This window comes from Oenanthe melanoleuca, chromosome 1, assembly GCF_029582105.1.
Source record: "Oenanthe melanoleuca isolate GR-GAL-2019-014 chromosome 1, OMel1.0, whole genome shotgun sequence".
Taxonomy (NCBI): Eukaryota; Metazoa; Chordata; class Aves; order Passeriformes; family Muscicapidae; genus Oenanthe; species Oenanthe melanoleuca.
The window spans coordinates 49,182,911-49,197,137 of NC_079333.1; the positions used below are offsets into that span (position 1 = coordinate 49,182,911).

The 14,227-nt window shown below is 41.1% G+C and overlaps 1 protein-coding gene across 2 annotated transcripts in view; it reads left to right on the plus strand.

The window, feature by feature from the left end:
• SERTM1 (serine rich and transmembrane domain containing 1) overlaps positions 1 to 8,609 on the plus strand; it is a 56,632-nt gene extending 48,023 nt beyond the window's left edge. Inside the window, exons 2-3 of one of the 2 annotated variants that reach the window (XM_056500061.1) lie at positions 2,723 to 2,817; positions 7,439 to 8,609. In XM_056500061.1, the coding sequence (XP_056356036.1) occupies positions 2,723 to 2,817; positions 7,439 to 7,451 (108 nt within the window). In that variant the 3' untranslated portion in view covers positions 7,452 to 8,609. The remainder of the gene's footprint in view (positions 1 to 2,722; positions 2,818 to 7,438) is intronic. The other variant, XM_056500068.1, reaches the window with a different exon arrangement.
• The last annotated feature ends 5,618 nt before the right edge of the window (positions 8,610 to 14,227 follow it).

The window sequence follows — 14,227 nt, forward strand, 5'->3', positions numbered from 1 at the left end:
TGCTAATTAGATCACACATATGCTGGATGGAATCTCCTGAGAGGCTTGTCACTTGGTGGGATGCTCCACACAGCCTTCAGAAAGGAGGGGTAGCAGGAATGGGAAGGGATGACTCATGAAAGAAGGCAACAAGGCAGAAGCAGTTGAAATACTTTCATATACTTGTTCCACTGAGGAAAATGGGTTTTAATGGAATTTTCATTTCTCACTAAACAGCCATTCCACACCACACTAAATTTTCTGTTCAAAAAAAACTTCCAGATCGGATGTTGCAATAAATCAAACAAGAAGCCTTTACACAAAATGCAGAAGTTAAGGATTTCTGACACCTGCTGGTTTCTCCTCTTCCCTGGCTAACCTTGCCCTGGAGCTCCTTTCCCCCTGGGCACCTGGGATCTGTCACTTTGACAGTGACACCTTAGTGGCTGGTTTTGACTCTAGAAGTCAATTACCAAGGTTTAAAGCTGTTATGGGCAACCAAATGGCTGTGTGAACCTTCATGTGTTCTCTGCCTGATCACCCACTGTCACCAAACTTTAGGAGCTCACATCTGTTTGAGGTTTCTGCCTCGGCTGAATTTGGCTGAGAGTGGCAACAAAAGTTATTCAGGGTGGCAATAAGGGGAATAAATTTGAGAGTGGATGCCAAGAAATCAAACACGATCCATCACTATGATCAGCAAAGAGTAGGCTGTTGAGTTTTGGGTGGGTTTTTTTAGCAACCTGTATTTTTTACAGGAAATTAAAAAAAAAAGATACATATTTTTAACAAACCAGCACAGGAAGGAGACTAATTTCCTTGGTGACTCTGTCCTTTGGGTGAGATTCAGATTAATGGTCTCATATGAGGCTAGACCAGGAGGGCCCCATTTCTGTATCTAAGGTCTCAGAGGCAGGAAGATTCCTTACTTCTCTTCACATCCTGAGAGATACAGGGAACATATAGATCCCTACTCCTTGCATATCTTACTGGCACAGTGAATGAATACAGTGTTTGGGCCAAATATTTCTGTAGGCTACAACTGCAGCTGAAATGGTAAAAGTAGCAGTGAGGGACATTAGAGTGGTGCAAGAGGATAAAGGACTGTGGGATACAACTGTGTGTGGCAGAGATCTTCTGAAGATAAGCTTGTTGATGTTCTGGTCCAAGTATTTATCTGTTCTTCAAAGATAATTAAAAGCTCTGCTCTCCCTGCCTCACTGTGGACACTTGCCATTTGAGTATGAATGCCTGCACTCAGGAAGCCTTGAGGATATCTTGTGTTTTTCACTTAGCATTTCATCAGCCCAAGATTTGGTAGGCTCTGGTCCCTTGCCTTGCTAGAGATTGTGGCACTGTTGTGTTGAATGAAGGGCTGAATGGGCATGAGCAGTGCTCTGTGTAGCTGGGAGGAGATGGGCTAACAAAGATTCTACCAAGAAAAAAGAGCAGAATAATTTGTATTTGCCTTGGGTTGATGATATAGCCTTGTTGCAGAGATCTATGTCTCTTTCCCCCAGGAAAGAAATAAAGAGGAGGAAAAGGGTCTTTGCTACAAGCAGACAAAACTGAGGGGCATAGGGTAGAGCTCTTGGCTATGTGAGGCATATTTGCCAGGGAAAACACATGCAGGGCTTCTATACCCCCCTCCATGCTGTACCACACCTGCCTCAGCCTCAGAAGCAGTTCTGGGCAAGGTGACAAGGGTGCACACCCTCACATCCAGAGCACATGCTGGGTCCATCTCTGGGGCAGTGACTTTGGGGTTCACCTACAGCCTCCTCCCTCTCCTTCACAAAGAGATGGTCAAGAAGCTGTCTGACTCCCTTTGGGTGGAACATTAGTATAGTCAATGTTATCAAAACATTTGGATTTCAACAATACTGTCTTTTAACAGCTGCACTAGATAATTTTCTTTATTGAACTTGGAGAGGCTTAAACCAGAAGTGATTCAGTGACTGAAGGGATGAAAGCAGCACAACAATGCATCAACATCCATCCCCAGAGATCTGCTTCTCTAATGCAGTCAAACCAAATGTGCTGAAGGGGCAGAGCTCTTAAGATGTACAATGACTGTGAAAGTGTCTTTTCTCTCCCAAAGGAGAAAATCTGTTTGAGAGTGGCCCCTCATTTGCTTTAATCTGTATCATCTGGGACTGTTTCTTCATACACAAGAAATTTAATTTACTTTATTAAAAACAAATCAGGGACTATGTTTTAATTTTAGGTATTGAATGCATGTAGCACACAAAATTCTTCCAGCTATTCTTATGCATATAACATATTCAGTTTGAATATTTCAGGTGTGTGAAAATTTAAACTGCAGATAGTAAGAAATAAAGAAAATGAATAAATAATAGTGTGTAGTCTGAAAGACCTGATTGCTGGGAGGAGTCTTTAGGGTATAATGTGAAATGAACTGGAGAGCAGATACAGTGCTGTAGTGCTTATAAAGGTGCCAGGGGACAGATGTCTGTCTTGGTCCTGGAGCACGCTGCAGAAGAAGAGAAAGGTGTTATCAAAGCCTGTCTGTAAAGCAGAGTTCAGGGTTGTGGTTTTGGTACTGTACATGAAGCAGAAGGATGTTGTTGGCAGGAATAAAACACATGCCAGTTGGTTTGCTTTTTCTTTTTCTGAAATTTTTGACTGTAAGAGCAGTCAAAATTCACCACTTGTCCTTCCTTTATTTTATTATTATAGTAGTTATTACTAAACTCTTCCACTTTTATTTGCTTTTTTATAGGGGCTTTTCTCAGCACGCAGTCCCTTTGGGTTTGGGCGTGATCACCAACCTCATCCTCTGCATTCAGCTCCTATTTCCATATCTTCTTCCTGTTTGTAAGTATTTTATTCTTTCTCCTTGCTCATTTTTCTTTTGCTTCTAAAGACCAGATTTAACTCACGGGTTCTGGGTCTGATCCCAGGTCACGATGTCTTTGATTTACATTGATATAAATGACTCTGTAATCTGCAGATCCATGGGAAATGTAAATTAGAGAATCATTGGAGCCTATCTGAATTAATCTAAGTATCCTTATGGCTCAGAGGGTTTCCTTTTTCCAGCCCCACACAAACCCCCAAACAAAATATAACTTGATTTTAACCTGCATCTGGGCACTTGTCTTCTTAGATTTTCAAAGACATAAATTTAAATCATAATAAAAAAATGAAATTAGATCATAAATTAAAAGGAAAACTTTGCTTATGGCAGGAAATAGTTTTTCTTTTCCTTCTGTGCTCTATTTTATCGAGTCAGTTGGCAATTGATCCTGTTTCCCAGGCAGATTGGAAAAGGGATTCTCTGCTCCTGGAAAGTCCATCTGTAATGGGAAAAAGAAGCATCCTACTTGCTTGTGGTCTTTTAATTGCCAGAGGCACATATCCAAGAAGCAGTATTGAGGATCAATTCTTGGTAAACTCCAAGCTAGAAATCATTCTTTGCCTTTTGTACCTACATTTTCAATGGAATAAAATGTTGCTCACATCTTTTTTTCTGTCTAGACCTTAGTCTTAATTAGTTGCATGATATTAAACTGCTGCTTTTTTCCAGTCTGGAGCATATTGCCTTTCAAGGCTGAAGTGTTCCTGGTACGTAAAATTAATTCAGCCCTTTAGTATGAGCATGCTAACATATTTTTATTGGCATTAAATATTTTGTGTTACCTGTTTGCTGAAAGGGCTATTCTGGTAATACAGGAAGGAAATAAATGTAGAAAACAAAGGCGGTGAGAAATAATTAGAAGGAGCTCCCTGGCCTTCATACTTTTATTAATCTAGATAAAACTTGCTGACAGCTTTTGGAACCAATCACTGTGATAGCAGAATTTTGGGGAGGCAACACATCTTTAGGGATGAGTAAGTCTTATCTAGAACTGGCATCACCATATCACCTGGGAACCTGCACAATCTTCCTCCTGCTCTTCCTGCCCTGTTACAGCATATTGAAGTTTGGCCAGACAAGGGACTTCTCTGTTAACTATGCCAAAGGCAAATTAAGATCTCATCTGTTAGGAGATGTTTACAATAAGGTCTTTCTAGGAGACCTTCTACCTGTAAAGAAACAGTTCATAGGCAATTGTGACAAAAGTGTTAGTTTATGTAATATAAAAATGCTGATTTTCTTGGATGTCAATTTGACTCTCTGCTTAAACATTCTGAAGACACTGAAACCACTAAGGTATTTCTCGGCTTGTAGTCACAAAAACACAGAAATAACCAAGAAATCTAAATGCTTTTCTGTGGCTGATAAACTCACAAAAAATTGAGTCCACCAGACTTATCTTTGCTGTCTGTCCCTCAGTTTTTAGGGTTTCAGTGGTGTGAGTATGCACCAATAAATTTTATCTGACTAAGCCTGGAGAAATAGAATTCTTACATCAAGATATATAAAGAAATACAATACAGATGGTAAAGCATTTATGACATTGGGACTATGAAAAATCTCTGTTCATGCCATCCTGGAGAGTGTTGCAGACTCATTTAATATTCACTTTAGTCTGAGCTGGGAGATGGCTACTGTCTTAGCAATGCTAAAGATTAAATTACATATGTTACATATAATCTGGGACTCAGGGCAAATGCTAATTGTGCTCCTGACCACATTTGCATTTCCCATTTGCATCGCCATTTTCTGGCAAGAACCATCAGATATGCAATACTGGGCTAGCTTGGGCACGGCTGCAGCTGGCCTTTTACACAGGGGTGCCTTACCTGATCCTTCACCTGCTCAGTTTCCCTTTTTCTGGTGGATGCAACTTTGCCCTCTGCCTACATACTACAGGATAGAAGGAAATAGGAAAAACTCCAACTGAGCCAGCCTACAGTATCTGCCAAGTTTGCTTACCTCTGGAATAAGAATGGTTGTGAAAGGTATTTATACCAAAGACATGAATATACCTAAACAGTGGCTCTGTTTGAAAAGCCAGGATGTACAAATGACACCATGTATTTAGGAGAGCCTTTCCTTTTGTGCCAACACTCATATTTGGGGACCAGAGTAGCAGAACACAGTCTTGCTCTCTTGTACATCTAAAACCAGCAGAGTGTGGAAGTAGAGTCTGTGCCTTCTTGGACCAGTGAATTGTTTACTGAAATATGTGAATCTTTTAGGGCAGCTTGTCCATCAGAGCAGCAAGGCTGTGTAACAATGGAGCAGCAGGAAAACTCAGCCATAGTCAGAATGGCAGAGTATGATCTGGGGCTCTCAGCAGTGAGGCTGGCCTGGAGGACTCAGGGAGCCTCCTGAAGTCACACAGCCTCTGGTATTGCAGAGGTGCCTCTGACAAAGTAATCCAGATCCAGATACACCACAAAATCTGAGTCCCCAAGCAGACAGGTGCCAGTTCTGCTGTCCCAGGAGTTTTCAAGAGTGGTTAATTGGAAAGCTGCCCTCTGTCAGAGTTCTCCATCTGCAGTCATTCAGGAACAATACTTGCAATTTATTCTTTGCCTTAAACCAACTCAGATTTCCAAAAATAGATGAGGGAAAGGCAGGGACCACAACAGAATGTGAAAAGTTTGCCTCTGTGGTTCATTTCCTGGGTCAGTTTACGGCTCTCAGAAAGACAGCAGGTTTATTGCAGTTTACCAGCTTTGCCATTATGCTTTGAAGCCAGTGGCAAAATTCCCAGTCATTTTTTGGGACTAGATTTGGGCTAATTGTTATGATGTTGTTGTATTTAGTTTTCAGAGATGCAAAAAACCTCCAATAACCTAATAAGAAGGTGAAGCTGCCATCTGTATCTCCTCTAGGGGTTACTTCTTCAGGAGAATCAGGGTAAGAGAGACAAACAGCTCATGGCACTTACCTTCTTCTCCCAGGAACCTGAGCTGACGTGGTAACTGTGGTGCCCTGAATAAAACTACTCGTGACTTCATTTGGAATCAGAGTTGAGTGTCTCTGATCTCACTACAAAATACTCATTTAAAAATAGCCTGGGTGATGTTGCAAGACCTGTAAAAGCTCTGATTTAGGAAAACACTCATATCTCTGCTTAACTGAGGTTCTGATTAGTCTTATTTAATACTATAAATTTTCCACTTAACTTCAGAAAAAGTCACAAAAAATGCCAAAGTTATTCCTTGTAGCAGAATCAAGTGCTAGTAGTAAAAGCAGAATGTAGTAGATTTCAAATTTTTGAAAAAATTAAAGTCTTTCAACTTCTTACATGTTTAAGAATTCATGTGAATTAATTCCTTAAGTTATTATAGAGCAATTCAATTAATAATGGATCTGATTTTCATTATGACAAGTAATTAAGAATAAACATCTTCTATATCAAAGCCTATCTTTTAAAAAGGATAAATTAGCTTAACTATTAACTTAACTATTTCCAGAACATGGAATGAACACATATTGCTCCATTAGTTAATTTTATATCACTAAATTAAAGACAGTTCAAAAGGAGTATAATCTCATAAGGATCTCTCTTTGTTCAGTCTGTTGTGACTTATTTCAAGAGATACAACAAATATGGTTTCCTGTGGGGCTAAATATTATTAGGGTTATAAAATTGTTTTAGTTTAGTGTATTTTGTGCATGACTATGAGTTGTATACAAAGGTAAGAATATTTTTATCTGGTATTTGCAGATGCAGTTTTGCACTTGTGCATATCCTGCAGACTATTGGGATGCTTGATTAAGACCACCAAAAGCTCCACTGTAAAACAAAAAGCACAATGAATAAACAATGAAACAACATCTGGAATGTAACCTATTGTGCATAGCCCTTAGATAGTCCTCTCACATTTGCTGAGCTGGCAGGGCTGCCCATTCCTTGGGATTTTGCTTGTAGGTGTCAGAAGCTGCATCACTCCACTGAAACATGCCTGCCATTGAGATCTCCATGGCAGAATTACTGTGAGGTACATTTTGAATTACAGTGAGGTACATTTTGATATTTGAAACCATTCAAAACATTTTATAAATACACAGTAACAAAGAAAGTCTGGCAGATTTTCTAATGCTGGGTACCTTTGGCAAGACACTATGGAGTAAGTAGCTAATGGATTCATCATCAACTGTGATGTTGAGTGGCTTTGCTCATCTAGGTTGAGGAGCTGAAGTCTTGAGATGGGGTTTCATTACTTGACTAGATTTTTTATCACAAGATAAATTTGGATTCCAATACCTCTGTCCCATATAAAGTAAATTTTTGATTGTGCTGTTCAGCTATTAAACAACTCATGGTTGGGAAGAGTCAATTTTAATCCATTAGGATTCAGAGGGATTTCTCTTAATCCCTGCATTTTGGAAAATTGAGATATAAAGATAATTGCTAGCTAATTCTTTAAGAATTGCACCTTTGAGCTAAGAAATGTAACTCTTAAGACCTAAATTATATCAGGTGCACATTATCTGCTACTAAATTAACCCTGGGGTTTTTTTTGTTTTGTTTTGTTTTGTTTTTTTGTTTGTTTTGTTTTGTTTTGTTTGTTTGTTTTTTTTTTTTCCTTGCAGTTCTGAAGGATAAAAATCCTAAATTGTCCTGTGCTTGAGCAGTAAAGGATAAATTCATTCACTGGCTGACTTGTCATCTCGCCGTTGTGATGGAAAAATGTTTGCTTAAAATAAACCCTTTTGATGCCACTCAAACTGCCTTCGAATACAAGAGCTGTTGTGATTTTTAAAACACAAACCAAATAATGTCAGAACCCGACCCTTCATCTGGATTTGTGGGAAACATGGAAAATGGGACTTTTCTGGAGCTGTATCCCACATCCCTTTCAACTTCAGTGGATTCATCACCTGGCCGTTTATCCAACGTCTACGTCTATGTTTCTATATTCCTTAGTCTCTTAGCTTTTCTCCTTTTGCTACTGATCATTGCACTTCAGAGGCTGAAAAACATCATTTCTTCCAGTTCCTCCTACCCTGAGTACAATAGTGATGCTGGAAGTTCATTCACTAACTTAGAGGTTTGCAGTATTTCTTCCCAGCGCTCTGCTCTCTCAAACCTTTCTTCATGAAAATAAATGAAGGGAAACACACAGGGAATGGAAGAGCTTTGTCTAGTTTCTTGGGGAAGTAGTGCATGTAACATTTGCCTTAGAAGACTATTATCAAGAGATGTTTTTTAAAGTTTCCTTATTTTTTTTCTCCTTTCCTTTTCGAGTCTTCATTTCCCCTTTAACTAATTCTCATTTTGGACAATGGATAATGATACCTGATCATCATTTCTTGCCTGTAATGTGATGCTGTCTTTTTCTCACTCATAGACGGTGTTCATTAACAGTACTACTGCCAAATTGTAATACAGTTCTAGCTGGATGTGTCATTTTTCTGCTCTAATTGTGACCCCTTCCCTGGTCTTGTGTCAGCAATATATTGACTAGTTTTCTTTTTCTTTTTTTAATTATATGAGGACTTTTGGATTAAATTCCTACTGCTAAAGTACAAAACAATCTGCTTAAATTATAAATATTGGGGCAATTTAAAGTTGTTGATGTTGTTTCCTCATTTTTTTATTTAATTTTCACATCTTACTCTGTATTTATTGATATAAAACACAACTAATTCTTGAAGAATGTTGCTTTTGTTTATTTGTACTCCCAACTCGTTCTGTATGCAGTCTGTGTTTCAGTTTCTGAGTCTCTTTGGTTAACTCAGTAAAGCGACTACACTAATGATACTCACTGTTGAATGTGTGGAGGTATTTTTGGACCCCATTACATCTCATTACCTCATTTGCCTAATGACATGTTCCTCCAGGGGGCAGCTTTTGCTGCTGAATCATGAATACCACACAACTCCTTGTCATTCTTCACTGATACTGCAGTGTATTGTTACTGGGTACCAGGACAAACCAGTGGTTTCTTGTAAAAGATCTGAATTCAACAAACACAGGTAGCAAGTGAAGAGCTCTTAAACTGTCCTTTAGGCACATGGTGTTTGTACTCACATAAGCAGGGCCAGCAGGAACAGAAACTGCTTGTACTGGCGAGGATTTTCTGGGCCAGGCTTTGTCCTGTGGTTTCAGAAATGCGCAGTGGGTGGAGAGGGACACACAGGGATCTGCACAATGGCCAGGAAGACCTGTGCTCTGACCTGCAGGAAGTGCAAGGTGTGCCTGCAGAGCATAGGAAGGGATGGCCAGGAAAAATGGCAGTGGCTCTGCCACTGCTCCCCATCAGCTTAAAGAAAGGCCAGCAAGAGAGGAAGAGCAATGGATCCGAAGTCTCACTCCTCATTGCCATGCCATTTTCTGGCTTATCATTTCCCCTGCTCAAAATGCAACATGTCACTCCATGTCTGCAGTAAAATAATGAGCAGCTTTGTGAACTGAATCCTGTGGTCAGCTGGGCTTTAAATCAAGCCAAACATTCAAATTAGTGATCTGTAGTGCTGCTAGAACTGCAGCCCCAGACTGGTGCAATGCCTTGCTGTCCTTACTGCACTGTGTGAGCACAGCTCTGTCCTGCCACCCAAGCCCACGCAAATTTTGCTCTCATGGCTGGACCCAAGTCACTGTAGAGACTTAAGAAAGGCATGGCATTGTCACTGCCATTTCTGTTACTGACTTAACACAGGTGTAACTCTGGGAGAAGGGATGATCTCAGCAGGAGCAGCTGCCCTCCCCTCACATGGCAGCACTGCCCAGCAGGCCGAGGGCTAGGGAACACTTCCCAAACACATCTGGACCTCTTGCCCAGCTGTCCATGCATTTGTAAATAAGAGAGACCCTGCCATTAACTACTCAGGCTTTAAAATACACATTTGGAAAGTCTGGTGTAAATGTAATCCTTAGAAATGCTGCTGCTGTTGCCGAACAATACAGATGATGATGGAGTTGGTGCTTTCAATTTTTAAAAGTGGATATGCAACATGGTAAGTGGTAATGACTTATGCTGGTAATTAGTTCCTTACAGAGGCCAAATAACTTGATGACTAATGAAGAATGTAAGCCTGCAGATTCCCTGAGCCAAACTGGTTTGATTAATATATTTACAGCTTGGAATGTTTTATTCATCTAGACAAAAGTTTCTTGTATGTCAGTTTTCACTGTATTAGACAATTGGCCTTGAAAAAAGAGGTAGCTGTTTAAAAGGGATCAGGAAACATTATTTCCCCTCTGAAAGCTCTTTGACATCCCAAACCTGTAACAGAATGTATTTGTATGTTGACTAGTAGATAGAAATAAAGGAGTCGTAAATCAAGACACAGCAACTGTTTGACTATCTTCCCTTACTGACAAAGTTGTAAATTTGTTGCTTCCTTCGATGCAAATGGAGGAATTTAATCAAAACCTGAGATGAAACCACAGGTTGAGATGGGTGTTTGTTCCCAGCAATGTGTTTTTACTTGCAGATACAGAGACATTTCATATTAAAATACAAACTGTTAAAACCCCATTGGCTTTGTTCAGTGAGCTGTTGTCAAACTGCACCAAAACAGAAAGTATTTTTCCGACTGCAGAAAATAGCAAAGATAACTGGAACCACACAGTTGATTTTGCTTTGTAGTTTTCCTAGATGCTATTATTTTTTTTCCACTCTGCAGTGACATACGGGATTGTATAGTCATCACGATTTCAGCTGAGTTGCATCTGTTCTCTTCAGGACAGATTTGAATAGAAACAAGTAGGTTCCAACAAAATAGCATCAGGAGAAGCCACAGGCAAAAAGCACAATGGCATTTTTGAGGATTGCTAAGTACCAGTTTTTCAAGAAAAAAAGAAAAGAGGAAGAAGAAAAGAAATCTACCTGAGAATCTGAGCCTTAGTTAACCAGAGAACACTGGAACAGGCTGCCTAGAGAGGGAGTGGATACCCCAAGCCTGTCAGTGGTTAAAAGGCACCTGGACAGCGCTCTTATCAACATGTTTTAGCTTTTGGTCAGCCTCAGGGTGGTCAGACAGTTGGACTAGATGATCACTGGGCACCTTCCAGCTGCAAATATCCTACTATTCTATTCCAGCTAGAGTTGTGGGGATATTTTCTGCTGTGTCCAGTTCTGGGTTCCCCAGTAGAGGAGAGAGAGATGCAGAGAACCCACACTAGCCCAGCTCAGGGCAGCTAAGATGATTAAGGGATTGGAGCATCTCTCATGTGAGGAGAGGCTGAGAGAGCTGGCACTGTTTAGCCTACACGAGGCTCTGAAGGATCTCATCAATGTATATAAATACCTTATGGGAAGGAGGAAGAAAAGAGAGCCAGGGCCTTCCCAGTGGTGCCCCCAACAGGAGAAGAGGCCAAACTGAGGCACATGGAATTCCACAAGAAATTATATTATTGAGAGAGCAGTCAAACCCTGGCACAGGCTGTCCAGAGAGGCTGCAGTGCTTCCATGTATTGACCTGCCTGCAGCTGGCCCTGCTTTGGGCAAGAGGACTGGATCAGACAATCCTCAGGCAGCCCCCTTCATGTCAGTGCAAAAACTCAGAGGCTTCTGGCTCTCTGCCTCCTCCTGATGTGTTTCCTCATTCCCAGAGCTGAGTAAGCAGTATCTTTACTGGGAGGTAATTAGTTCAATAATTTGTTGCTAAAGAGCTGCTCAGCTCCCCCTCCTCCCTGCAGCCACATACTTCCCCAGCTTTCCCACTGCCTTTTTGTGGTGTGGGTTCACATTTCACAGTCAGCTTTTATCCTGAGCCATTTTCACTTGTCACTGAGCCCTCTAACTCAAACATGCCATTAACTTTGTTAAGATATGACTCCAAGAATGCAGGGCATCAGGTAGTTGCAAAGTGTACCTGGAAATCTATGGGGGGAGAAAAAAATGAATAAAACATGGATGAAGAAAGAACTGAAGGAGTTCCTAGAACAGACAGAAAAATTATTTTGCTTTAATTCACCAAATATTGTCCATTCAAGCATATTTAATCACAATACCTGCTGATAGCCATAGCAGCCTCTGTATCTAAAACTCTCTTGCACTGTTGGTCACCTTAGCCCTATTGCCAAGTTAACCCATTATATTTATCTGCCCTGAAGATTTCCACATTGTTCCTATCCTCAAACAGTGTCATGCTTTTCACTTAGCAACTCTTCAGCTCCATGGAGAGTTTATTCCACTGAAATTATTTTCTGTGTTCAGCTCTTCTCTGCCAGCTCACCTGCAAGATTTGTCTCTGTAAGCTGAAAGTCATCTGGATTTCCAACACAAGTCTTTTAACATGGGAGCAAACATTACTCCTCTTCTGTGCAGCTTGTTTACCTTCCCCTCACTGTCTAGCCCCTTGGTACTCTGGCAAGGCTCAATCCCAAAAGGAACAACATGTTCCACATGTTTCCTTCAGCCTTTTTACTTTTATTCAGTGAGAGCCCTACAAAGACATCTGTGTGAGAAGATTATTTATGAGGTCCATGCACATCCCATTCTTCTTGAGAGAAGAATCTATCTTCTGTTTTAGCTGCATCTGCTACAGCTGCCCAGGGAGGCTCTGTGAGCTCCAGCCCAGCTGCTCCCAGGTTGGGTGACCTTTTGGAATCCTCTGCCCTCCACAGGCTCCCCAAGACAAGCTGAGGATTACACACCCCAAATGCAAGGCACAAAAGTAGCCTGGAGGAGCCCTTTGTGCTTCTCTCCATGAAAAGTGGGCTTGCTCTTGCCTGGAGCAGCCCTGCAGGTGCCTTACAGCTCAGTGATGCCAGGCAGTTTGATGAGCCAGCAGGACCCTGTGCTCACACCACAGCTCCACAGAGCTGCAGGCTTGCTCACACCACCCAAACTGTCCAAAGGGGCTGGCCAAGGTCACTTTCCTGATGCCAGATGCAGCTGTTTGCCCTGCTCCTCCCAGCACAGTGCCTTGGAGGTGAAAGCAGCATCAGCCTCCTGTGTATCCACCTCCAAGGGCAGGTAAGGTCATTAGTGTAATCCTGATGATCACCATGAGGTGACAGTGAGGACCAGTGAGATGAGCTGGTTTTCACTTCTGCTTTCTTTGTTTTAGATCAGCAGGAGCTGATCATCCTCTCTAAGTCTGAAAACAGGTGGTGGCTCATAGGCTATCAATGTACAGAATCTCCAGGTGCCTTCTGAAAATTGGACTGCTCCTTTGCACAGTGTCACTTCACCTCCTGCCCCTTACAGACAGCAGCACAGTGGCTGCATTTGTTTCAGCACCAAAAGATGCAGTTTTAATACAATGAATGTCTTTAGACAGCTTCAGTTAAAAAAATTAGAAGCAAAAAAAGTAAACTTTTAAAAAGTATAATCAAATGTATGGCTTTTTACAAACTTAAAATTTTTCCTTTGTAAATTTCTATTTCTTCCAAAATATCTATTTCTTAAGAGAAAATCTATATGAGCAAATTGTTAAAAAATGATCATTTTATGCCAGCTGTGCTGACATAATTTTTTTGTCTACAGGTTTTTCTAAGTAAGACATTCTGATGTTAAGGGGACAAAAAATTACACTATCCAATTATTTCTCTCCTCAATAAACAAGTGTAGGTGTCTGTCAGGGCATTTTGCCACACATATTTACTTATGGAGCTGAACTTCTGACAGTGAATGCTGATCTGGCCATATAGACCTGGTCCCAGAGTACAGTTACATCTCTCTTTTTTGTTTGTATGTTATAGAGTATCATTGGTTAAATATAAGATAGAGACTAAGCTTCTAGTTAATGAATTGCACCCTCACTGCTCCTTCAGCAGGGGATCAGTTTGTAGTTTGTTTTAGAATATTAGCCACAACCCATAAATCATTTTCATGGTTTTTCCTTGAGCTTGGGCTCAGCAGCTGCTGACAGGTAAGAAATTAGTGTAAAGGACATGTTTTTTAGGAGATTCCCTGTATAGTTCATTCAGGGCAAATCCTGCTCCAGCTCCCTGGATGCTGCTACACAGTTGGAAGCTGTATTCCAGGGATTTCTGCCAAGGCACCCTCCCTTTTTCCAAACAGCTCCATCACAATGCAGAAGATGAAACTTATTAAACTAGGACAAGCTAAAACACCTGCTAGGAAAAAGAAATGATGATACAAAGGCATCCTGAAAAAGAGCAGAAGCATGGCAGGGAGCAAAAGGAGATGAAGCCTGAAAAACAAAAATGGATGTGTCTGGGGTAGGAGTAAGCTCAGAAAGGACAGTGCTGGCTGGAGAAGCAAGGAGCAGCAGTGAGAGAAGGGCATCTTCTCATGAGAGGTGTGATGAATCAGGCACAAGCAGGCAATATTGCAGCTGTAAGGTAAACAAGGCTGCCACCCCTCACAAGGCACATGGTCCCTTTTTGTCCTGTCCTCAGTGTCAGTGTCTGGGACCACCAGGGACAGCAGCTGGGCAGGGTGCCTTTGCACAGCCTGGATT